Below are 25,709 nucleotides of genomic sequence, written 5' to 3' on the forward strand. Positions count from 1 at the left end.
AGGATTTAAAGCTTTTTAAAGGATCGGCTAGAGATGCTCAAAAGATAATAAAACATAGGGGACCAGGGTAGAGATGCTCTTAATTATCGGCCGGATGGCATGAGGGGATTATAGTTATGCTGTCCCTTGTCAATGGATTCAATTAATAGCTAGCGAGCTAGCAGCAATGCTATAGCTGCATGTTGTTGTTCTTGCCGGTTGAGCTTGGAGGCATCTGCACGCAGCATTAGAGATCTTAACATGACGGTGTTCATTTGATTTGTCCCTTGGTTGGTTAGCTATTGTCTTCTTATTGGCTAATTAACCTCGGATTAGTGATCTTGGATGCCCTCGTGCCACTTCATGGTATGGGGAGCCGGCGGACAGCTGAGTTAGCACTGAACAAGATAGACCGATGCTGTTGTTTCTTCCTCACTCATATCGGAAGGTTCTTGGATCGGCTACATCCATTGGCATGTCACCAAAAAGGTGCTTGCAATGGTCCATCCCATGTGTCATGCGTGCTCCAACTCATCCTCCCCTTTTGGTACCATCAATCACAATTTGGGCTCCAACATAGTTTAGGCAAGAACTGTGGCTAGCTAGCTAACAAAGTCGATCGTGTAGTGTAATCCGGTGTCCGGTGATAAGTGTTCATTTCTTTAATGGAGAGGAGATGAGACAGTTCCAAGATCACGGATAATCTGAGTCGCCGATGTGACAAACCGGGCATAATTTTGGTTTTGGACGAGCATGGAGACTGAGCAGTTGCATTGGATGATTGGATCATGACAAAACCGCGCTCACGGGCGAGTCTAACACGGAGCAGTGCCATGTTATGTACGGAGGCTCAGTTTTCCCCCAGTACAGGCTTCTCCAGGCGAGTTAATTGCACAGAAGTACCATAATTCAGGCATTACATGCAGATTGATACCATGATTGCTAATTTTTGCATGTCAGTATCAACATTGGTCTAAGTTTTTGCAAATTAGGCTAAAACGCGTATTTATACGTATTGACGCCCGATCCGACAGCTCGGGCCCACCCGTCAGGTGCCACGCTGGCCAATCGGCGTGTGCCCGCGCGCTGACTAGGACGAGCCGGTGCGCTGCTGCTCTCCAACCTGGTCCGGTCGCACCAGCTCCAGCCCGGCCGCACCATTCCCCTCCCCTCCTCCTCCTCGCTCGTTTCCTCCGTCGCCGCCGCCCGCGTCCCGACTGCCGGCCGCCGCACCGCCCCGCCGACGCCATGGTTTTGGAGGACGAAAGCAGCAACGACGGCGAGGGCGTCCACGGCGGCGGTGAGATGTCGTTCTGGCCTCCTAGCGGAACGGCTGGCGTCTGGGATGGCGGCGACGACTCCAGCTCCGCGTACTCGACCGACGACGAGGAGTCGATGTTATTCACCATGGAGCAGCGGTTGCGGTTGGCGCATCAGTGGGTGGCGAACCCTAGCAGCAGCCATGAGTTGACGCATGGACTTGGCGGCGTGCTGTAAGTACCCTTGTCCTCTTCCTCCTCTGATTTATCCAATTGGGCATTTTTAGGGTTTGTTCATCTTCTGCTTTATCCAGTTGGGGATTAGGTTTTATCCAATTGAAGTGACTAGTATAGGACAATTAAACTAACCTAGTAACATAGTGTATTGCACTCTCAAATTAGTTCAATGACAGTAAAAATTTGGGATTATTGTGGCTCTCCAAATTGTTCTGTACTGTCTGGTACTGTTACTTTAAATTGTTTTGTACTGTACTGTTGCTCTCCAAATTTTGCTATTGTGCTCAATTAGTAAATAATAGACTTACAGGTTACTTTAAATTGCACTGTACTGTACTGCTGCTCTGCAAATTAAGAGTAATTATAATGAATACATGAAATTTAATTTGTTCTGTAGTTTGGATGAAGACATTTGGAAAGTAAGGATCCATTTTGATGCAAGAGAGCCATTGGAGATGAAGCTGTGTGGTTCAGATATTACTTATCTGAATTTGGTTGCAGTGATGGAAACCCAAGGATTTAATGTATATGATTGTTTGTTTCACACTGAAAATCCATCTTTATGAGAGAAAGGGCTGGATTTGGTAGACAGTCATGCAGAATTACAGATGATAAAGAGGAAGATCCAGGACAAATTGGTGCTTAATTTGCTAGTCAGGGCTTGTCCACCCCCTGATACTGATTTTGAGAGGCAGCATCTAGAAAATCCAGACTTGTCCACTGTGGTGTACCAAGAGCCTATTTTTATGATCTTAGTGAGCCTCCAATCTTAGCTGTTGATAAGGAAGGAGTAGTCTTTGACAGTCAATGTATCACACATCACCCTCCTGGTCCTGCTGGTGTTTGCACACAAGAAAGCAAAAATGCAACAGACAAGTTGAAAGCAGTTTTGGAAGAAGAAGAAGAGGGATATCAAGGATTTGAGGCTTATGAGGACAGTGATGCCTCTGATGAGGATGGTCAAATTGGAAGTGACCCTAATTACATGGTTGATGATGAAGATGTAGAGGTGGAAGAGGGAAAGAGACAGAGAGAGCTAGAAGCACAAGAGGAAGAATGAGATGATGATCAATCAGAAGAGGAAGAAATGCTGCATTATGAGGGTGACACTGAAGTTGAGGACCCATTTGAGGTAGAACAAGATAGGACTTTTGAACAAGAAGAAGAAACTATAGTTGAACCTGTAAAGAAGAAGCAGAAGCTGCTAGTTAGAAGAGGCCCAACCACTAGGTCACATTGTAGTGAGCTACCAGAGGTTGAACCTGATTTCAGACCATCATCAGATGAAGAAGAGAAGGGATTGTTGAGGGAGAGTGATGATGATGGTTTTGAGCCACTCTCTTTTGTCCTACCAAATAAAAGGAAGAGTAGGGCAAAGAAAAGGCCTGCTAGGAAGTGGTATAATGAGAAATTGGAGCAACCACATGAGCAACTGTGTATGAAGTTGTGTTTTAGGGATCAGCATCAATTCAGAGATGCTTTGTTGAATTTGCACATCACCCAGGCCAGGAATTTCAGGTATCACAGGAATTCAGATCAGAGGATAATTGTTGAGTGTACAGATAAACAATGCCACTTCTTAATGGTGGCAGCAGTTATAAAAGGGGAGAAAACCTTTGTAATTAAGAAGATGAGACTAGAACACACTTGCCCTAGTACCACAGAGACCACCAGGGTTAGTGCTAAGTGGCTAGCACAGAAATATGAGCATCTCTTTAGATCTGATATAACTACTGGTATTCAGACTATAATTGATGCATGCAATGAAAAATATGGTGTAGATGTGCCCAAGTGCATGGCATATAGGGCAAAGAACATAGCTATTGAAGCTGTGTTAGGAGATCACAAGAAGCAATATCCTAGGCTTAAAGACTATGCTCAGACTGTCATGGACACAAACCCTGGGAGCAGAGTAATAGTCACTACTGTTACTCCAACACCAACTGCAAGAATACCCCACCCAGGCCCAAGATTCCATGGCATGTTCTTTTGCATGAATGGAGCAAGGGAGGGGTTTCTCAATGGGTGTAGGCCATTCATTGGTTAGTTCCTAAACCTTGTGCACCATTTACATATTGTAGAGTACTACATTTTGTTTCTCACTTGAATGTATTTAATGTTTGGAAATGTTGATTATGCAGGTGTTGATGGGTGCTTCATTAAGCTCACTACAGGTGCTCAACTCCTTGCTGCCACTGGTAGAGATGGCAACAACAACATATATCCACTGGCATTTGGCATAGTTGGACAAGAGGACAAAGCTAGTTGGTGTTGGTTTCTACACCAACTGAAAATTTGCCTAGGGGGAGAAGTGGGCAAGTTTGGACCTTATACTATAATGTCAGATAGACAAAAGGTATGTGTTTTGCAGAAGTGTTTACATTAGCTTAGAGTTTCATTATGTTTTGCACAAGTGTTTATAGTAGATTAGAATGCATATTTAATTCATTGGTGCATATTTCTTTAGGATGTAGCTTAGACTTGTTATATTGTTTGTGTCAGGGGTTACTGTATGCAGTGAATGCTGTGTTTCCAAATTGCAACCAAAGGTTCTGCCTTAGACATATATATGCAAATTTCCAAAATGCTGGGTTTAGGGGTGAAGATCTTAAGAAGTGCATGGATAATGCTAGCTATGCCTACAATGAACACAAATTTAATATTGCAATGAATGATCTTAGAGCTGAAAGTGAGGAAGCTTGGGAGTGGCTTACTGCAATACCAAAAAAGACATGGGCAAGGCATGCATTTGACACAAACTGCAAGACTGACTTGGTAGTGAACAACTTGTCTGAGGTGTTCAACAAGTACATTCTAGATGTTAGGAGAAAACCTATAAGGACAATGTGTGATGGGATAAAAGATAAGCAGATGGTGAGGTGGCACATGAAGAGAGAGAGTGTTAAGGAAGCAAGATGGGAGATAACACCTCATTAAAGTGAGAAGCTAGAGGCTGAGAAGGAGAGGGCCAGATACTGCAAGCCAATACAGGCAGGGGTCAACTTATGGCAAGTTACAAGTGGGCAACAAAGACATGCTGTCAACCTGGAACTTCAGACATGTGGATGCAGGAAGTGGGACCTTAGTGGCATACCTTGCAATCATGCCATCTCTGCAATAAACAAGGCTAAAAGGAAACCAGAGGATTATGTCAGCAAATTCTTGAAGAAAGATTTTTATGCTGCAGCTTATGAACCAATTATCTTTCCTGTGCCTGGTGAGCATGATTGGACAAGGACCCCTGGTCCAGACATAGAACCACCTGCATTCAAAATCAAGAGAGGAAGAAGGAAAGAAAAGAGGATCAGGGGCAAATTTGAAGTACCAAAGCCAAAAGAAACTTCAAGAATGGGGACCATAACATGTGGCAATTGTGGTCTCCAAGGGCATAGGTACACAAACTGTCTTAAACAGTTGATGCCTGAGCTAGCTTTGAGGAAGAATAAGCATGTGGTAATAATTTTTCACCTTGAAATATACTAATGTTTTCTTTCTTGTACATTTCTTTCTAGCATTATTAATTGTTTCCTTTTCTTTGCAAGGCTACTCCAAGTACCTCACAGCCAAGAGCTGCTGGTCCTTCTACTGCACCAACAGCAAGACAGCCAAGACCTGCTGCTTCTGCTCCTACACCACCATCATCTGGAAGAAGAGGAGCTGGCAGAGGAGCTGGTGTTACTTCTACTACAACACCACCATCTGGAAGAGGAAGGGGAGCTGGCAGAGGAGCTGGTGCTACTTCTACTACACCACCACCATCTGGAAGAGGAGCTGGCAGAGGCAGAGGAAGAGCTGGAAGAGGTGCTCCCAGGCAATATGCTGGCATTCCTACTGATGGCACACACACTGGATGGATGTCCTACTTCAATGCTAGCATGGGAGGAGGAGGAGCCATGTAATGTGAAATACTGTGGTGTTATTTTGGTTGAACTTGATGCTTGAGGTGGAGTACTGGTGGAGTACTCTAGTAATGTTGAACTTGATGCTTGTAATGTTGAACTTGAGGTGGAGTACTGGATATGTAGAACTTGCTACTGGATATGTGGTTGAACTTTAGGTGATTATCTGAATGTTGAACTTTAGGTGGTTATCTGAATGTTCACCTTTAGGTGGTTTTCTGAATGTTGAACTTTAGGTGGTTTTCTGAATGTTGAACTTTAGGCAGTTACTTGTGACAAATTAGTACCAATACTGCTGCTATCTGTTGCATGTCAGCATGGTGAAATTGCCCACATTCTGGAGTGAGCTCATTGGGGATCTGCGTGATGAAGTATGGAGGCTTAATGAAGCACGGTGACTCGGGGTCGACGGAGCCACCTAAGCCTAACCATTAGGGTTTACGGTGATTCGGGGTCGACGGAGCCACCTAAGCCTAACCATTAGGGTTTACGGTGACTCGGGGTCGACGGAGCCACTAAGCCTAACCATTAGGGTTTACGGTGATTCGGGGTCGACGGAGCCACCTAAGCCTAACCATTAGGGTTTACGGTGACTCGGGGTCGAGGAAGCCACCTAAGCCTAACCATTAGGGTTTACGGTGACTCGGGGTCGAGGAAGCCACCTAAGCCTAACCATTAGGGTTTACGGTGACTCGGGGTCGAGGAAGCCACCTAAGCCTAACCATTAGGGTTTACGGTGACTCGGGGTCGAGGAAGCCACCTAAACCTAACCATTAGGGTTTACGGTGACTCGGGGTCGACGGAGCCACCTAAGCCTAACCATTAGGGTTTACGGTGATTCGGGGTCGACGGAGCCACCTAAGCCTAACCATTAGGGTTTACGGTGACTCGGGGACGGAGCCACCTAAGCCTAACCATTAGGGTTTACGGTGACTCAGGGTCGACGGAGCCACCTAAGCCTAACCATTAGGGTTTACGGTGACTCGGGGTCGATGAAGCCACCTAAGCCTAACCATTAGGGTTTACGGTGACTCGGGGTCGACGGAGCCACCTAAGACTAACCATTAGGGTTTACGGTGACTCGGGGTCGACAGAGCCACCTAAACCTAACCATTAGGGTTTACGGTGACTCAGGGTCGACGGAGCCACCTAAACCTAAACATTAGGGTTTACGGTGACTCGGGGTCGAGGAAGCCACCTAAGCCTAACCATTAGGGTTTATGGTGACTCGGGGTCGACGGAGCCACCTAAGCCTAACCATTAGGGTTTACGGTTATTCGGGGTCGACGGAGCCACCTAAGCCTAACCATTAGGGTTTACGGTGACTCGGGGTCGAGGAAGCCACCTAAGCCTAACCATTAGGGTTTACGGTGACTCGGGGTCGAGGAAGCCACCTAAGCCTAACCATTAGGGTTTACGGTGACTCGGGGTCGAGGAAGCCACCTAAGCCTAACCATTAGGGTTTACGGTGACTCGGGGTCGAGGAAGCCACCTAAGCCTAACCATTAGGGTTTACGGTGACTCGGGGTCGACGGAGCCACTTAAGCCTAACCATTAGGGTTTACAGTGATTCGGGGTCGACGGAGCCACCTAAGCCTAACCATTAGGGTTTACGGTGACTCGGGGTCGACGGAGCCACCTAAGCCTAACCATTAGGGTTTACGGTGACTCGGGGTCGACGGAGCCACCTAAGCCTAACCATTAGGGTTTACGGTGACTCGGGGTCGATGAAGCCACCTAAGCCTAACCATTAGGGTTTACGGTGACTCGGGGTCGACGGAGCCACCTAAGACTAACCATTAGGGTTTACGGTGACTCGGGGTCGACAGAGCCACCTAAACCTAACCGTTAGGGTTTACGGTGACTCGGGGTCGACGGAGCCACCTAAACCTAACCATTAGGGTTTACGGTGACTCGGGGTCGACGGAGCCACCTAAACCTAACCATTAGGGTTTACGGTGACTCGGGGTCGAGGGAGCCACCTAAACCTAACCATTAGGGTTTATGGTGACTCGGGGTCGACGGAGCCACCTAAACCTAACCATTAGGGTTTACGGTGACTCGGGGTCGATGGAGCCACCTAAACCTAACCATTAGGGTTTATGGTGACTCGGGGTCGACGGAGCCACCTAAACCTAACCATTAGGGTTTACGGTGACTCGGGGTCGACAGAGCCACCTAAACATAGGCTTCCAATGCATGATATAACATAACCATCTAATAATCCAGTGCTAACATAACCATCAAATAGTCTTCCAATGCTAACATAATCATCAAAACCTAGTGCATGAGAAATCATAATCTGAAGTCTAGCAAACATAACACAGAATATCTGATCCAGCAAACATAACACACATAACACACAATACTTACTACAGTTCAACATATTATAAAGTACACAACCATTGTTCACAATACATAGTGGAGTTTAGATGCATAGTTCATCCTTTTCTCACAAAAGGATGAAAAGCATATCTACTACATACATACACAGCCATAGTTCATCTTAGAGAAGTTCACATTTAGTAGAGCCATACACTACACAACCATCATGCCCAAAAGGTCAGCATTGCCCACTACTCTCATATTCATTTTCTTCACTTCTCTAAGATGGCCTGGATCCCCTTGATCTTCTCCTTCAGCTTCTCCTCTGCCTTAGGGCGTGTTCTGAAAGTGCCCAGCTTCTCCAAAACTTCCTAGATTCAACTTCTCCTATGGCTTCTCACTTTAGCTGGCGCTATGGAAAGCGTTCGGCACGCAACTTCCGGTTTTCGTGGTTAGGCACGGGTCTGACAGGCCATTTGATTAGCAATTAGCCCAACTTAGATGGATTGGCAAGGCCCAAAGCCAATAGCCAACGTGCGCGCGAGAGAGTTAGCGATAGAAAATCAAAACGGTATGCTGGATGTCACTTGGCGGTGGCAATCCTGTGTAATTTGCCTCAACTTCAACTTCATTGTTTTCACGGATCTGGAAAGAGGCAGCTTCCCAAACTCCATCCTTTTTACACTGAGACGGGCCGCCAGCTTCTCTATTCCAGCTTCCTGGAGCTAAAGCGTTCGGCTCAACTTCATGCATGGAGTTCAAGAATCTGGGAGCTGGAGCGTTGCCGAACAGGCCCTTAATCAACCATCTGAAGCTCTAGCTTCCCCTTCTCTTCACCATGCTTTTCCTTTCCTTTGAGCAAATCAGCAACCTGAAACTTCAACTCTAGCTTATCTTGGGTGAGCTTCTCCTCAGACTTTGTGAGCTCTGCATTCTTCAACTCCAAGTTCATCTTAGCTTCAGTAAGCAATTGCTTATCAGTAATATGCTTCAACTTCAGGTTCTGGATGACTGTAGCTTGAGCTCTTGTCAGGTTCAGTAGCACATCATAATTCTGCTTAAACTTCTCAAACTCTGCATCTTTCTTTACCATCTTTGCATTCATATCAGCCACCAGTTCACTTCTGCATTCATGCTGATATGTAATGGCAGACTGCAGATGTCTGAAATCCACCACCCTATCCTCCTGGAAGCTCATAAGCTGATGCACATCTTGGACTAGCTTGTCATAGTTGGCCTCCAGGTTGTTGTTCTCTTCTGTCAGATGGTGGATAGTGAAAGAACTTTCAAGATTGTCATTCACCCTAGCACTTTTGGCATCTTCAACCATTGCCCATAGCTTCAACAATGCATTCTGCATTGTTGGGGGCCACTGGTGATCAACCCATTCAACAAAGCCACAATTGCTACCTTCCTGCAAAAACAACAACAACAACAAAACAGTTCATACATCAAGTAATTACACAAAATCACTGCAGTTTCCAAAAAGAATGTCTAAATTTAGCATCAGACCACTACATTTAACAAGAGGAGCAGCCACTTGAGTAGCTGACTGACTAGTTTAGTTACTGTACTGTTCATATCAAGGAGTGTTCAAATATTTGTAAGCTACTCTACTACCACTATTAACATAAATTACTATGTTAGCACCAGACCACTACATTTAACAAGAGGAGCAGCCACTTGAGTAAGAAAAAATATACTCATGCTTGACCTAAATTACTATTAACATAAATTACTATGCCATTGTACTCCAGCAAAATATACTCATGCTTGACCTAAATAAGCTACTCTAACCACTATGAACCAAAATGTTGACAGCAAGCAGAGTACTCCAGCAAACAGAGTTCAATATGGCACTGACCAAGTAAGGAAAAAAATCAGTATGCCTACAATCCTACAATCCATACCGGCTGTGCACATGCTAAAAACCTCATGCCTGTGTCTGTTCCTTCAAAGGCAACAAGCCTCTCAGATGCCATGCCGTGCTTCTCACATGGAGACATCACATCCAGCTCAAGCCCCTTGTAATCTGGATCTTCAATGCTGAAAGGGACCTGCAGAAGCTCGCACAAAGACAATGGCCAAATCAAAACCTAGCGATATCAACCAAATCAAGAAATCCCAAATCTGAAACCCTAACCCTAACCCTGTACTGACCTCGCTGAGACCGTCTGTGGAGGAAGACTGCATGTACGGGAGGCTAGAATGGTCGTCGCTGCTTTCGTCCTCCAAAACCATGGCGTCGGCGGGGCGGTGCGGCGGCCGGTAGTCGGGACGCGGGCGGCGGCGACGGAGGAAACGAGCGAGGAGGAGGAGGGGAGGGGAATGGTGCGGCCGGGCTGGAGCTGGTGCGACCGGACCAGGTTGGAGAGCAGCAGCGCACCGGCTCGTCCTAGTCAGCGCGCGGGCACACGTCGATTGGCCAGCGTGGCACCTGACGGGTGGGCCCGAGCTGTCGGATCGGGCGTCAATACGTATAAATACGCATTTTAGCCTAATTTGCAAAAACTTAGATCAATGTTGGTACTGACACGAAAAAATTAGCAATCATGGTACCAAACTGCATGTGATGTCCGAATTGTGGTACTTCTGTGCAATTAACTCTCTCCAGGCCAGATTAGTAGTAGAAAAGTTATGAACCGGCGCAAGACGGCCGAGGACGATCCCGTGGCATGCATGCACGCCTGCATTGCTCAGATGTGAAGCTGCAGTGGCAAAGTCATCAGTCGACCGATGCCCGCCCACGCAGATCCTGAAAATTACCTGTGAAGCATCTCCCTGCACAGTGCTAAAGTTGAGCCCACACAGTGCCACTGTTGTATTGGATTCACTCATCATTCACAACAGAGCAAGCTCTGCTCTGGGGTGACATTTTGTATGCTTGCTCTAGTGCGCTCAGAAGGCAGGGCGTCCTCTTTTCCCCTCAATCAATTGCTACCTCAATCACCACCACTCTGATCTCCGATCTCTGACGAGCCCGGCCAACACCGGCACTATAAAGAGTTCAGAGAACACGGAGCCTACCAAGGCCAAAACGCCGGTTTGTTTTCTTGCTGGGAATCATGAGCCGCTCCGTAGATTTCCCTTCCACTGGGACACATGCACATGTCGCACCGGCGAGCGGCGAGTGCCACTGTGTGCCTGTGACTCGTAGCTGAACTGAGGAAGCAAATCTTCTCGGCCCTCGCCTCCCAAGATATCTTGTACCGCTCCACTTCGCTTCGCTTCTCCGGGTGCGACGTCCGTTGCTTCCATTGGTAGTTTGCTGTCTCCCACGTCGAGCACCATGGACGACGCCTGTGACCTCAAGGTGCGCGTCAATGGCCGCCACACGCTCCTTCTCCACCAGGTATACGTCGGTGTCGCATCGATCAAGAAAACATGTCTCGTTTCTCGATTGTAGGAAATTCTGACTGTTGCAGTTTGGTTGACTGATTGGTTGGTTATAACAGAGCGTCGTGTGCGCCTTCTCTGGGCGGCTGAGGGCGATGGCGGCGCGGGAGAAGAAGGGGAAGATGACGAGGGTGAGGCCGGGCAGAGGAGGGGCGGAGGCGTTGATGTCCATCGAGCTCGATGGCTTCCCGGGAGGCGGCGAGGGGTTCGAGCTCGTGGCGCGCTTCTGCTACGGCGATGGCCGCCTCCCGCCGCTCCGCCCCGCCGACGTCCCGCTCCTGCACTGCGCCGCGGCGTTCTTGGAGATGACGGAGGAGGTGCGCGCCGGCAACCTCCTCGCACAGGCCGAGGCCTTCGTGGACGACGGGCTCTGCTACTGGACGTGGGCCGACCTTCTCGCCGCCGTCAAGTCCTGCGAGTCCTTTGCCGCCGACGCCTCGGGGGCGGGGCTCCAAGAGAAGCTCCTCTCCGCTCTGTTCTCCAGGATCGACGCGGGCGCGGAGACGCCCAAGTCTAACTGCTCCACGTCGTCGACGTGCTCGTCCTCCTCGCAGGACACGGTCGGCGGCCGCCCGTCGTCCGCGGCCAAGACGCCGGAGTCGGTGAAGCCGTCGTGCCTGAGCGGCGGCCGGGAGTGGTGGTACGACGACGTGGCGTCGCTGTCCCCGCCGACCGTCGAGAAGGCCATGAAACTGCTCGGCTGCTACGGCGCCGACAACAGGAACCTGACGCTGACGCGGTTCCTGCTGCACTACCTCCGCCGCGCCGCCACGCTCCGCAAGTCCGACGACTCGGGCGGCAGCGCCCTCGCCGGCCTGGCCGACACGGCCGTGCACGGCGTGGCGCTGGCCGGCGGCGGCACGGCGTTCTCCTGCCGCGGCCTCTTCTCGGCGCTGCGGACCGTGTCGGCAGCGGGGCTGAGGAGGGAGTGCAGGCGCAGGCTGGAGACGCTGGTGGGGCGGATCCTGGACCAGGCCACGCTCGACGACCTCCTCGTGTCCGGCGACGGCGGCGGTGTGTACGACGTGAGCCTGGTCATGCGGCTCGTGAGGGTGTTCGTGAGCTCCGTGGAGGAGGACGGCTCGCCGTCGTCGTCGCAGAGGATGAGGAAGGCGGGGAGGCTGGTGGACAAGTACCTGGCGGAGATCTCGCCGGACCAGGGGCTGCGGGTGTCCCGGTTCCTCGCCGTCGCCGAGAGCCTGCCGGACTCCGCCAGGGACTGCTATGACGGTGTGTACAGGGCGCTGGACATCTACCTGGAGGTAAGAACCGTTTCTTCAAATTTTCAAATGTTCGACTGTTTATTCCGAAAATTCGATTCAAATTTTCAAATCATGCGGTTCGTAGTTGAAACCGATTTCTCGAGAGAGAAAAAAAATCGGATCATAGGTAGTAGTAGTACTCAAGATGATTTAGGACATGATTATGGAGAGGTTAGGAAAAGGTTGATGGAGTTGAGGTATAGTTAATGATAGGCCAATCATGAAAAATTCAGAATCTCTGCCATGGCAGTACTTTTTTTTTTCTCCATGGTGATGAGAGACGGCAGCTAGTGCAGGTCGATTTTCACCTGGCACTGTGCACATTTTCTCATTTTATTATGAGGCCATCGACAGAGGGAGAGCTGATATGATGATAATGTTCACCTAGAGTCTCCAAAATGTTGCAGAAATACAGTCTTGAAAATAGAGTTGATGGAATTAGCTACTCGAGGTCTTTTGCAAAGCAGCCGAATAGAGTTTGGTAGCAGCACTATGATCACCTCACCATGGGGGGCCTGATAGTGATGGACTGTGTAGCGCTTTTGGGTCATGGAGTATGGAAGCAATTTTCTTTGCTTTGGCCCTTTTTGGCCCATCAGATGAGATCTCGAAACCTTGTCACCGGAGACCACACTAAGTTAAGTACCCATGTCCGCTTTATTATCCATCATGCCTTATCCTCTCGTCCATTCAGTCACCCAGTCAATCCATTCAACACGCAGAAAATTTCATCTCTGTCTGAAGTACTGCACTTGCTTCAGAGAACTAGCACTTGCAACATCTCTGAACTTTGGCTCTGCTTTCACCAAGTTACAACACATGTTTGCCAGCACCTTGCTCTGTTTCAAATGAAGGGTTTCAAATGAAGAGCTCCAATCATTTCAGAACTGAGATTTCGGCTTTGTGTTGTTACTGGTGATAGGTAGTACTGTTAGCCTTTGTTTGTCTGAGTATACCTTCTGCCAGATTGCTTTTGGTGTGCTTCCTATGTTCTCTTCCTTTAGTTAACCACCTTCCTCCCCTTTTTGTCTGCTCTTTCTGCTTTAGTTTCCCTCTCGCCCACGGCATTCCGTGCACTAGCTAGCCACCGGTACGGAACCTATAAAGCTCTGTTCATCAAACGCCGATAAGTTTTGTATAAGCTCTTAGTTACCGAATTTGACGTAGCGTATGTAATGTACCGACTGTAAATTCTGAAATATGATAAGAGGACCTAGAAACATTTTATGACTGCAATTTTCCAATTTTCAAATGACATACTAAGATGAAAAAAAACCCGGAAGATGCATCTAAAACAACTGCATCATTGTATATCTTGTTACGGAGAGAGAGTGTAATGTTTGTATCTTTGTGAATGTACGCAGTCTCACGCGGAGCTGACCGTCGAGGAGCGCGCGACGTTGTGCCGGTGCCTCAACTACGAGAAGCTGACCCTCGAGGCGTGCAAGGACCTGGCGAGGAACCGGCGGATCCCACCGAGGATCGCCGTGCAAGCATTGTCCTTGCAGCGGCCACCCAATTCGCTCCAGAACCCCTTGTCGTCGCCTACACCGAAGCGGGTTGTGTCGGATGACGAGAAGGAGAAGGAGACGCTGAGGATGAACCTACGGCGGATGCAAGGCCGGGTGGCGGAGCTGGAGATGGTGTGCAAAGAAATGAGAGGGAAGACGAGGTTGTCACCCCGGGCTGCGGCCAAGGGCAACAAGGCATTGGGTGGTAGGGGCTTGCCTTGGATGTGCTAGCAGCTGGCTAATGGAAAAAATGAGCAAGGATTTCCTTTTTTGGGGGTGAGGCTCTTGCCTCTTTTCTCCCTCTTTATCTTTTTGTACAGTTGTTTTTGCTGCGTTGATATTTTTGGCTTGTGCCTTGTTGATTGCTGATTGTGAGTGACACGGGTTATACTTTCTTTTGCCTAAAATAATGTACATGTGATTAAAAAGTTGAAATGAATAAGACCATTTCGGAAAATCAAACTTTAATTTCTCCAAAAAAAAGTGTCCAAACTTTAATTACAATATATGTTGTGAAGTTTAACTTTTGAATTATATTAGCTGATTTATGCATCAGATGTTCTAAACAATTACCATATCAATTTTTTCTCATTATCCATCTAATTAATCGAATACTAGACTTGAACGACATGATGAGCTTAAAGGCCCACCATACGGTGGTACCACGTCATAGCGTCTCTATGTTGATTTATATTCCAAAAACGATTGAATAGGATCCTTAGCAAACAAGAAAATAGTTGTTTACTAAATTGAATTTTATGTGGTAAGCATTCGCCTATATGTCAAAGAATACAATCAAAAGTATTAGGCATATAGGCGAATGCTTACATGTGAGTACAAGCATATATAGTACTTTCGGTTTGCCTAAAACTAGGAAAATACAAAAGATAAAGGATATGACTTGATGATTTTTAATTAATGTAAATTTGTGATTATGAGACAACAAGGAACATATAAGATTTTAACGGATTTAATTACAGTATATGACAGTATACATAACCCAGTTGTTCATAAATTAGTGCAACCAAATTGCCCATAACTCAATACAAACGACCGTCGCAGAGATCTTGCTCCTATGCATAGGATTGTGAAGCATAACATACACAGAGACAGAACCATCATCATACATAGCGCCATACTGTGTACCTGCGCTAAGTAATTTTTCTTCAAAAATTTCAAATGTTCAACTGAATTTAGATATAAAAAATTAATTCGGATTTAAAATATTGGCAGTTGAAATTTGAAACTGAATTCGTATGCAACAATGTTTCGGAGCACACATGGACATAGTCATGCTGATTTAGCATGGGAGGTTAAGGAGGTAACTAGAGCATCGTGTGCTGTTGGATTACGTTTTCAGAAAAGAAAAGAAATCGATTCAGAAACACGCAGTACTGTGTGGATGATTGAAATCAATTTCTCGGCAGAACAAAAACAAAGGTCCAGTCGTGATGATTGGGGAGATGATTACTGGGAGGTTAAGGACACACAGGGAATATTCTGTCGGACTATGATGGTCGTATGATGGTGCTAAGATGATTGATTAAACCAAGACTTTTGCAAAGCAACTGAATAGAGTTTCATAGTACTAAGATGAGATGCTAATGATGGTTAGAAGGATTGTCTAGTACTGTGTCAAAGATGGTTTAGGCGTCGTAACCCTCTGAGAGAGTCGGCCTCACGTATATATTGTCAAGTATCGATCTGGTACAGGGAGTATTGCCCAAGGCAAGAGAGATACACGGGAGTAGAGATAAGTGAGAGAGAGAGAGAGAGATTTAAACAGAAAGATAATAATCTCTACAACTCTAACTACTCCTAACGTGATACAATATGCAAGACCGAAGTTGTTTAACATCCCCCCTTAATCTGAACTGCGCAAGTTAAGATTACGCTTGAACTCTTCAAACGGTCTTGTGGGCAAAGCCTTTGTGAAGCCATCTGCAACCTGATCCTTGGAGTGAACAAAACGAATGTCCAATTCCTTGCTAGCAACCCTTTCCCTCACAAAGTGATAATCAATCTCAATATGTTTGGTTCTAGCATGAAAGACAGGATTAGCAGACAAATATGTGGCACCAAGATTATCACACCATAGACAAGGTGTTTGTGTGTGTTGTATACCAAGCTCTTTAAGGAGTGACTTTACCCAGATAATTTCTGTTGTGGCATTAGCAAGTGCCTTATACTCTGCTTCAGTACTTGACCTTGAGACTGTAGCCTGTTTCTTTGCACACCATGAAATTAAGTTAGGACCAAATAAAACTACAAAACCACCTGTAGACCTTCTATCATCTAAGCAGCCTGCCCAGTCAGAATCAGAAAAAAGCACTGACTAGGGTAGATGATGACTTACTAAAAGTCAGTCCAGTACTCAAGGTGTTTCTTATGTATCTCAGTATGCGCTTGGCAGCAGTCCAATGAGCTGTGTTTGGTGCATGAAGAAACTGACAGACTTTATTGACTGCAAATGAAATAGCAGGCCTGGTGAGAGTCAAATACTGAAGTGCACCTACCATGCTCCTGTACTTGGTACCATCCTCTTAATTCAAGAGTTCACCTTCTATAAGGGATAACTTTTCTGAACTAGATAGTGGTGTTGGTGATGGTTTACAACCCTGCAAACCTACTCTAGTCAGCAAATCAGCTGCATATTTTTCTGAGACAAATGTAGACCACCTTCTTTGTTTCTTTTAACTTCAATACCAAGGAAGAAATGCAAGTCACCTAGATCCTTAAGAGCAAATTCTAAGTTCATATCCTTCAATAGAGCTGTCACAGCTTCATGTGAGGAGCTTGTAACAATAATATCACCAACATATATGAGCACAAATATGGATGTGTTGGACTTGTTATAAATAAATAATGATGTATCTGATTTTGAGGGAACGAAACCAAGTTGCTGTAATTTCGAACTCAAACGAGAATACCATGCCCTGGGAGCTTGTTTCAGTCCATAGAGAGACTTATCAAGCCTGCACACATGAAACGGTTTGTTCTTGTCTTCAAACCCAGGAGGTTGCTTCATATAAACTTCCTCTTCCAGAACACCATGAAGAAACGCATTCTGCACATCTAGCTGCCTGAGACTCCATCCTCTGGACACAGCAATAGACAGAACAAGACGAATAGTTGCAGCCTTAACAACAGGACTAAAAGTATCCTCATAGTCTATGCCATACCTCTGTTTAAAACCTTTTGCAACAAGTCTAGCTTTGCAACGATCCACAGTGCCATCAGACCTCTTTTTAATCTTGAACACCCATTTACAATCAATAACATTTTTACCTTGTTGAGAAGGAACTAGGTGCCAAGTTTTGTTTTTGCGAAGAGCATGAAATTCTTCCTCCATGGCCTTCTTCCACGTGGGGTTAGCAAGTGCATCATGAACAGTGTGGGGCTCTCCTGAAGAAGCAGCCAAACCAAATTTCACCTTGTAATTTACTGGCTGAATTGTACCACTTCGGAGTCGAGTGCGCGGCTGTGTGGCTGTAGAGAAATCCACGTTCACAGAAGATCCAACCACCTGTTGTTGCTGCACCGGACCAGGTGGTTCAGCCGTGGAGTCCGCTGACGATCCCGAGGTGGCAGTAGCAGAACTGCCCCCGATGCCCGCTGGATCCTCTGCGGGCGAACGTGCAGCTGAAGAAGAAGGGACCGCCACAGAAGATCCGGGTGTACCAGCCGGATCGGGAGCGAAGCCCGCGTCAAGTGATGATGAGGGGCGCGGGGTCCACCTGGCATAGACATGCGGAACCGGCGCATAGCGACCGGGCAGCTGCGCCCCAGGCGTTGATTGGGCCAGCTCATCCGCGTGGCCAGGCGCATGGGACGCAGGCCGCGGGACCGACGCGGGTTGGCGCGAGGCGGCCGGCTCGGGCGGAGACAGCGTGTTGTCGCGCACCAGCTGGCAGGGCGGGGATCCCGGAGAGAATGCGGTCGGCTCAGCAGCGGTCGGACGCACCGATCCCAAGGGGGATTGCACCAAATCCTGCATGGCTACTGTAGGGCGCCTCGCTACAGTATTTTCTGCATGGTTTGGACTCGGTGTTGCACCGTTTTGTGGTCCGTTTGTTCTGCAGAAACATGCTCAAGGGACAGATTAGGAGGATTAGTCATAACAGTTGAATCAATACAATTATCATCACCACTGGAATCATCGTTGGTAAGATGTGTTGGAAGTAGAAGTATTTCTTGTCTAAGGAGAGCACCGGCATTGGGATGGAGTTTTTCAAAGGGAAGCTGAGTTTCGTCGAACACAACATCACGAGATATATAAACACACCCCGTAGACACATCAAGACACTTGACGCCTTTGTGCTGTGCACTGTAACCGAGGAACACACATTATTTGGAACGAAACATGAGTTTGCGAGGATTATAGGGGCGAAGATTAGGCCAATATGCACAGCCAAAAACGTGAAGTGTAGTGTAGTCAGGTGTGATATGCAAGAGACGTTCGGTGGGGGTTTCATTTTGGATGACACGGCTAGGACACATATTAATGAGATGGACAGCGGTAAGAAACGCTTCATCCCAAAATTTGAGTGGCATAGAGGCAGAAGCGAGAAGGGCTAACCCTACTTCAACAATATGCCTATGTTTGCGTTCTGCGGAACCATTCTGTTGATGAGCATGAGGACAAGATACATGATGAGATATGCCGATTTGTTGGAAAAAAGAATTTAACTTCTCATATTCTCCACCCCAATATGATTGCATGGCAAGAATTTTGCTATCAAATTTACGTTCAACAAGTGTTTGAAAGTTATGAAAAACTTGAAACACATCAGAACATTTTTTAAGTAGATAGATCCAGGTGTATTTGCTATAGTCATCAACAAAGCTAACATAGTAAGAATGTCTACCAACAGAGGTGGGTGCAGGACCCCAAACATCAGAAAAAATAAGCTGCAAAGGCTTGGTAGACACACTAGAAGAAACAGGATAAGGTAATTGATGACTTTTTGCTCTTTGACATGAATCACAAATAGTTTCAGAATTTCGCTCACCAACAACTGGGAGTTTATTTCTACTAAGAATTTGATGAACAGTAGCAAAAGACGGATGGCCTAATCGACTGTGCCATCTTTCAGCAGAAAGCTTGATGGCACCATACACTTGTTTATTAAACTGCCAATACTTGGGAAGCAATGAATAGAGCCCTTCAATGCAAAGACCCCTATGGAGAACTCTCTTCGTGACCTGATCCTTGATCAAAAAGAAAAAAGGGTGAAATTCTAGAAACACATTGTTGTCAAGAGCAATGCGGTGCACAGAAAGAAGATTTTTGGAAGCATTTGGAGCATGCAAGATTTCTTTTAGAACTAGATTTTTGTGTGGGGTTTTGATAATTGATTGACCAACATGACTTATCTCCATACCTGGACCATTAGAGGCGGTGTAGACTTGATCATGACCACGGTACTTTTCATGCATCGTCAGTTTCTCCAACTCTCCGGTGATGTGGTTTGTCGCACCCGTGTCCATGTACCAGTTTGTGTCAACACCATATGAAGTATCAACTACAGCTGCAACCTTTTTCTTTTGGGAAGTGTTATCGGCATAACGCCAATCACAATCTTTGGCTAAGTGATTTGTTTTCTTACAAATTTGGCATCTCCCCTCATAGCCATCATAGCCTTGAAAGGGGGGACGGTTTCTGTTGTTGTTGGAGTTGCCCCGATTGGAGTTGCCTTGGTTCTGGTAGCCACCGCCACCATTGTAGCCTCCTCCTTGGTTGTTCTAGTAGTAGCCGCCACCACCAAATCCGTGGCCGCCACCACCAGGACCATAGCCGCCGCCGCCAGGGCCATGGCCGCCGCCAATACCATAGCCGCCGCTAGGGTTGGCGCTGTAGCCGCCGCCACCGTAGTGGCCGCCGCCGTTGCGTGATCCACCGCCGCCCTTCTGCTGGTTGCGGTAGCCTCCACCGCCGCCCCTTCCCTGGCGACCACGAGAGGCAAAGTTCGCCGAGGACTTGAACGCGCCGGACCATGTGCCATGAAACATCTCCATCCTCTGGTCATAATTGGACACAAGAGAGAAGAGTTGATCAACGGTGACAGGAACGGGGGAGACATCAAGGGCGGAGACAATGGCCTGGTATTCCATGTCAAGGCCCGCAACAATGAAGGAAATCAGCTCGCCCTCATCGATGGGTTTGCCCGCTGCCGCGAGTTCATCAGAGAGCGCTCGCATGTGGCCGAAGTAGGTGGACGCCGATTGAGAGCCCTTCTGGGCGTTGGTGAGGGCGACCCTGATGTTGTTGGCGCGGGAGAGAGAAACTGCAGCGAACATGTTCCCAAGGGCAGTCCAGATCGCGTGCGAAGTTTCCAGCGACGCTACCTGAACGAGCACTTCCTTGAAGAGATTCCTAAGAAGGTATGCGACTATTTGCTGATCTTGGATAAGCCAGGGAGTATAGGCGGGGTTCGGCAAGATCTGATCCTTGCCTTCTTTGTCCTTGGACATGAGGGTTTTGGAAGGTTGCTCAATGGTTTTGTCAAGATACCCAAACAACCCGGAGCCCATGATCCGTGAACGAGCTTGTGCTCGCCACAAGACATAGTTCGTTCGGGTGAGGGGTTCGGAGGTGTTGTTGGTGAGGCCAGAGTTCATGATGGAGGTGGAAGACGACATTGTTTGCTGGGGAGATTGATGTGGCGGCTGAGAGGGTTGAGGTTGATGAAGGTTGCGGCTGGGATGATTAAAGGAAGATAGCTAGATGTGTTTGGAAAAGGCCTGCTCTGATTACCATGTCAAAGATGGTTTAGGCGTCGTAACCCTCAGAGAGAGTCGGCCTCACGTATATATTGCCAAGTATCGATCTGGTACAGGAAGTATTGCCCAAGGCAAGAGAGATAAACGGGAGTAGAGATAAGAGAGAGAGAGATTTAAACAGAAAGATAATAATCTCTACAACTCTAACTACTCCTAACATGATACAATATGCAAGACCGAAGTTGTTTAACATACTGTACTTTCGTCTCATGGAGCGTGGAGCAATTTCTTTGCTATGCATCTGGTCCCTTATGCACTCTGCAATTCTGCATTGTGCGCAAGCTTTTGGTCCACCGGTTCAGATCTGAAAGAAAACCTTGTCACTAGGCCACACCACACACTCGCATGCTTTATCCCTGTCTTATCCTTTCATTCTGTCAGATTACCATGAGGGAATCTCTTTCGGCAGCAGTCACCAACTCAATCCATACAACATGCTGAATTTTGCTATGCATCTGGATCTATGTACTTGGGTCTCTGTATTTTCAGCAGTACTTGAACTAAAAATCTGAATTGATTTTATTGTTCTCTTCTCTTCTGTTTGAAGGTTGCTTCGCTGCGCTTCCACCACATTACAGATGTTTTTTTTCTCATGCAGGGACGTAACTTTTGACTTTAATTTGGCCACGTTTACTCCAGTGCACTTTTTGCTTCATGTTGTCATTGGTCTATCAAATCAGTTTTACTTTTGTATTCGCTCACCATTTTCACAAGTAGGATCTCGATTGCCAACAATGTAAGACTTTTTTGACACTGCACTAGTGTGAAAAATATTTTACATTATGGAACGGATGGAGTACTAGTGATAGGCTAGTAGCCTTTGCTTGAGTTTACCTTCTGTCGGATTGCCTGGTGCTTTCCATGTTTTCCCCCCTTTAATCACCTTCCTCCACTTTCTTGTCTGTCCTTTTTGCTTTGATTTTCCTGGCATCCACGATATTCCTTTTGAGCGTGCTAACCGACAAAACAGGGCACTAAACAATTTCTAACTATATGATGATTTGGCTAGGATCATCAACAAAACCTTTTAAAAACTTTATTAATTATTGAACCTCGTTAAATTGTTTTTTTAGGATCTGATATAACTCTGCTCTACCTCATACTCCCTCTGTAGACAAACGATCTTATATTTCTTTATAGAGGAAGTACTTTTGTATATGTGATGGACAGAGTATATTGTATCCTTCTGTTTGCGTGCAATCTCACGCAACCCTGATGGTGGAGGAGCGGGGCATGTTGTGCCGGTGGTAAAAATACGAGAAGCTAACTCTAAAGGCGTGCAAGGACCCGGCAAAAAACTGGCGGATCTTGACACTAAGGCTGTACAGGTGCTACCCTCGCAGCAGCAGCCCAAGCTCGGGACTCGGAAGCTCGTTGTCCAGCACTGAATAAGGAGATGGAGGCGCTAAGGCTGAGGGTGTGTTTGGATTGCAACTAATAGCAACCATACCAAAAAATTTGTCTATTCCTTTCCCCTAGCCCACGTGTTGCTCCCGTAGGCGGCCCGGGTGCTAACCTAGCCTCCGCCGGGCTCCACTCCTGCACCGGCTCTCCTTCCCTCGACGCCAACATAGTAGCATGGATTTGGGTTAAGTGTTATCTCAGTTATCTGTATAAGGTTTCAAGAAGAGAGGTCGAGCTGCCAACAAGGGTGACAAGTGCTAATCTAGTTTCAAAAATTGCTCATGCACTTTAAAATGTTTGCGAATATAAAAAATGTTCATGAATTTTTTTATAATATTCATGAATAAAAATGTGCTTTAATGTTTCAAAAGTCAAGTTTTAACATGTTCCCACATTTAAAAAAGGAAAAAGGAAAAATAAAAGATTAGAAGCCAGAAACAAAAGAAATCCTGAAGAAAACACAAAAAACTGATAAGAGAACCAGTGGAAACCAAACAGAATAAAAATCTTAAATTGGGCGGCCAATATGAGATGTCTCGTTTATAATGAGCCACAAGCTCGACTACTAACTAGCTGACTGACCGAAGTAGCTTGCTGCAGGTTTGTTTATTTTTATTCTCAATTATTTTCGTTTTTTTGAAAACGTTATGAGTGCATATATTCAAGAACTTAAAATTCACATAAAAAATATAAACCACGAATTTAATAAATGTTAGCACAGTGTAAAAAAGTTATTAGCGCTATTTTAAAATGTTGTGGCATTTGAAAAATGTTCACGCATTTCAAAAGAAATGTGCGTGACATATTTAAAAAAGCTATCCAATGTAAAACAATGTTCATGTAATTCGATAAAATGTATTGTACTTTTAGAAATGTACATCACATTCACTAAAAATGTTATGAATTTCAGAAATATGTTCATGACATTATTAAGATATGTCTATAGATGGTAAACAAAGTTTTAAATTGTTTAAAATGTGTTTTTATCATTAAAATAAAATTTAATGTGTTCTTGATTTTTTAGCATCTATTCAAAAAAATAAAACATTTATTCAAAACTATTAAAGATATGTAAAAAAATTTAGTTGTATACAAAAAATGTACAAATTCATATGTAAAAAATGTATATCGAAACATAAGTTTGAAAAAAATGTAATCGTGTATTTGATAATACTAAACGGGTGTAAAAAAATATTCCTAATGTATTCGAAAAATATGGAATGGGTTGAAAAAAATATTGAAAAGAAAAACGGACTTTTTGAAAAATCTAAAAAAACATAGAAGAAATGAAAAAATGAAGGAAAAAAAGAGAAAAATGATGAACAAAAAAACCAGGAAGAAACACAAACAATGAAAAATGATTAAACAGGCACATATAAAAAAAACTAGTGGGCATCAAACACAGAAGAAATGAAGAAAAGGAAGGGAAAAAAGAGAAAAATGATGAACAAAAAAAACAGGAAGAAACGCAAACAGTGAAAAAATGATTAAACAAGCACATAAGAAAACAAAACTAGTGGGCATCTAGTGTACTGGGTTGGTCCCGTAGCGCGGCCCCAAAGGTGTACCAGAACTACGTTTCCTAAAGAAAGAGAAATCGCCCTGACAAGCCAATACGAGAGATGCTAGACCTGCGTAAATATTCCTACGTAATTAACGTGATGATTCAGGTGAACGAATATGATTGGAGATTAGAGGAGGACGAGCCCACCCCAGAAATACAGGGGGAGTGGGTACCTCTTCGTAGATATATGATTTTCGAGCCAATACATGTCGTACGAGCGCCCTGAAAGTACAAGCACGGGGGGTGTGGGCGGAATAAGAAACACAAATTGGAGCCTCCTAGGATCGCAATTCCTTTTTAAATATATAAAGGGCTCATAAATTTGGCATGTGCTCCTTTTTTTTTGACATAACATCTCCTCCTTTATTCAGAAACAAACACAGTGGTATCGTTTACAAGAAAAGAGAGCACCTCAGGAGGCGCTGAATCCATCCAGCAACTAGGAGGAGAAAACTTAACTAGTCTAGCAACCTCATGGGCTACTTTATTACTCTCTCTATTACAATGATCATAAGAAACATGGTTGAAATCAGAGGACACGAAGAAACAATCGTCAATAATAGCAGAAGCAACCGAAGAAGAATTGCCGTTTTTTTTAGCTTCCACTATCTCCAAACTGTCCGAGCTTACCACAATCCTGCTACATCCGATGGTTCTTGTAAGGTTCAGCCCAAACCTGACAGCCAGAGCCTCTGCAGTGAAGGAATCAAAACAAATGCCTATTTTTTCGTTCGCCGCAGCAATGAATTGTCCACTTTGATCAAGAATGATTGCCCCCCACGGATCCTTCAAATAGATCTTGATCAATTTGGCATGTGCTCCTAATTGATGCTTCAGGCGCTAAAAGGTAACATCTATGTGTCGCTTATAACGAGACGTAGGGAAGGCTCATTACAAAGCAGCCGTCCGAATGGGCCCTCCTAGTACAGGCCACAAGCCTCTAGTGCATTTTTCATCTTCTTTTTTTCGCCTTTTTGCTTTTTTTACTTTTACTTGTATTTCAAAATATAATAAATATATCATTATAAAAAATAGCTTAGGTATATAATTGAAAATGTTAATTGTCTATGTATAAAATTACATTTCTAATGTATGCAAAAATTATTGAATATTAATGAAAAATTTCGACATCAAAACAAATATATTTGAGAAGCGTTAATCATTTATTTGAAATAGTGTTCAACGTGTATACTAAAAAGGTTTCATGTATTTAAATAAAAGGTTAAACATGTATAAAACATATCTCTCTTCTATAGAAAAGGAGAAAGAAAAAACCGATATAAACCAAATAGAGAAACAAGTAAACAAAGAAAGCCAAAGTAAATGGAACAAAGGAAATGAAATAAAAAACTATATAAAAAGACAACCAAAAACAGTACAAAGGAATGTAAAAATAGTGAAAATTGAGAAAGAAACAAAGAAAAACAAAGAATACCGATGAAAACCAAAAAATAATGAAAACGAAGAAATAAACAAAGGAAAAAGAGAGAAAGAAAGAAAATTAAAACCTAGTGAAAACCGAGAAAGAAATGAAAAAATTTAAGAAACACAAAAAGGAAAGAAAACCTAGTGAAAATATAAAATAAACGAAAAAATGATGAAAAACCAAAGGAAAAAAGTTGTAAAACCAGTGAAGAAACAATAAAAGAAGAAGAAATAAAAAACAAAAAAACCTAGAAGAAATGAGTGAGCTAAGATCGAGCGAGCGTCTCGGTCGATCAAACTTCGGAAAAACCCGACAAATGGGCTGGCCCAGTAGCTGTAGAGAGAGGAAACCCCTTCACGACGAGCGTACGATTCATCTCAGTAGAGGGGAGGTATAGTTCTCCCGCTGACTGGAGCAGCTAGCGCGGAGTGAATTGCACATGCGGTCCTTGTAGTCGCTGGTTTGGTCTAAAACAGTCCTGGAGTTTGCGTGTTGCCTCGTTACGGTCCTGAAACTTGTCAATATGGTCCATCGACGGTCCTCAGGCGGGTCCCATGTACATATCATCTACGCGTCCAGCCACAGCAGCACAGGCCGACGCGGGCCGAATCAGTTTTTTGCAATGCGGCCCCTTACTTTGAGAAGAATACATCCCGCAGTACAT

The 25,709-nt window shown here is 45.3% G+C and overlaps 3 protein-coding genes across 3 annotated transcripts; 2 read left to right on the plus strand and 1 right to left on the minus strand.

Moving 5' to 3' along the window:
- The first annotated feature begins 2,562 nt into the window (after nucleotides 1-2,562).
- LOC147987572 (uncharacterized) lies at nucleotides 2,563-5,720 on the plus strand. The gene is made up of 6 exons (XM_087542434.1): nucleotides 2,563-3,517; nucleotides 3,617-3,831; nucleotides 3,978-4,354; nucleotides 4,547-4,692; nucleotides 5,018-5,286; nucleotides 5,637-5,720. The coding sequence occupies exons 1-6, from the start codon at nucleotides 2,563-2,565 to the stop codon at nucleotides 5,718-5,720; spliced, it is 2,046 nt and encodes a 681-aa protein (XP_087398560.1).
- A 2,032-nt stretch (nucleotides 5,721-7,752) lies between these two features.
- On the minus strand, nucleotides 7,753-10,124 carry LOC125519385 (uncharacterized). The gene is made up of 4 exons (XM_087545389.1): nucleotides 9,860-10,124; nucleotides 9,610-9,756; nucleotides 8,537-9,113; nucleotides 7,753-8,024 (listed from the first exon to the last, which is right to left on the minus strand). Exons 1-4 carry the CDS (start codon nucleotides 9,938-9,940, stop codon nucleotides 7,972-7,974), a joined length of 858 nt encoding a protein of 285 aa, XP_087401515.1. The 5' UTR covers nucleotides 9,941-10,124; the 3' UTR covers nucleotides 7,753-7,971.
- A 346-nt stretch (nucleotides 10,125-10,470) lies between these two features.
- On the plus strand, nucleotides 10,471-14,330 carry LOC147987573 (BTB/POZ domain-containing protein At1g50280-like). The gene is made up of 3 exons (XM_087545388.1): nucleotides 10,471-11,051; nucleotides 11,155-12,357; nucleotides 13,722-14,330. Exons 1-3 carry the CDS (start codon nucleotides 10,989-10,991, stop codon nucleotides 14,097-14,099), a joined length of 1,644 nt encoding a protein of 547 aa, XP_087401514.1. The 5' UTR covers nucleotides 10,471-10,988; the 3' UTR covers nucleotides 14,100-14,330.
- Nucleotides 14,331-25,709: the final 11,379 nt, after the last annotated feature.

The sequence above is a fragment of the Triticum urartu genome, chromosome 2A, assembly GCF_056163025.1.
Source record: "Triticum urartu cultivar PI428250 chromosome 2A, HENAU_Tu73, whole genome shotgun sequence".
NCBI lineage: Eukaryota > Viridiplantae > Streptophyta > Magnoliopsida > Poales > Poaceae > Triticum > Triticum urartu.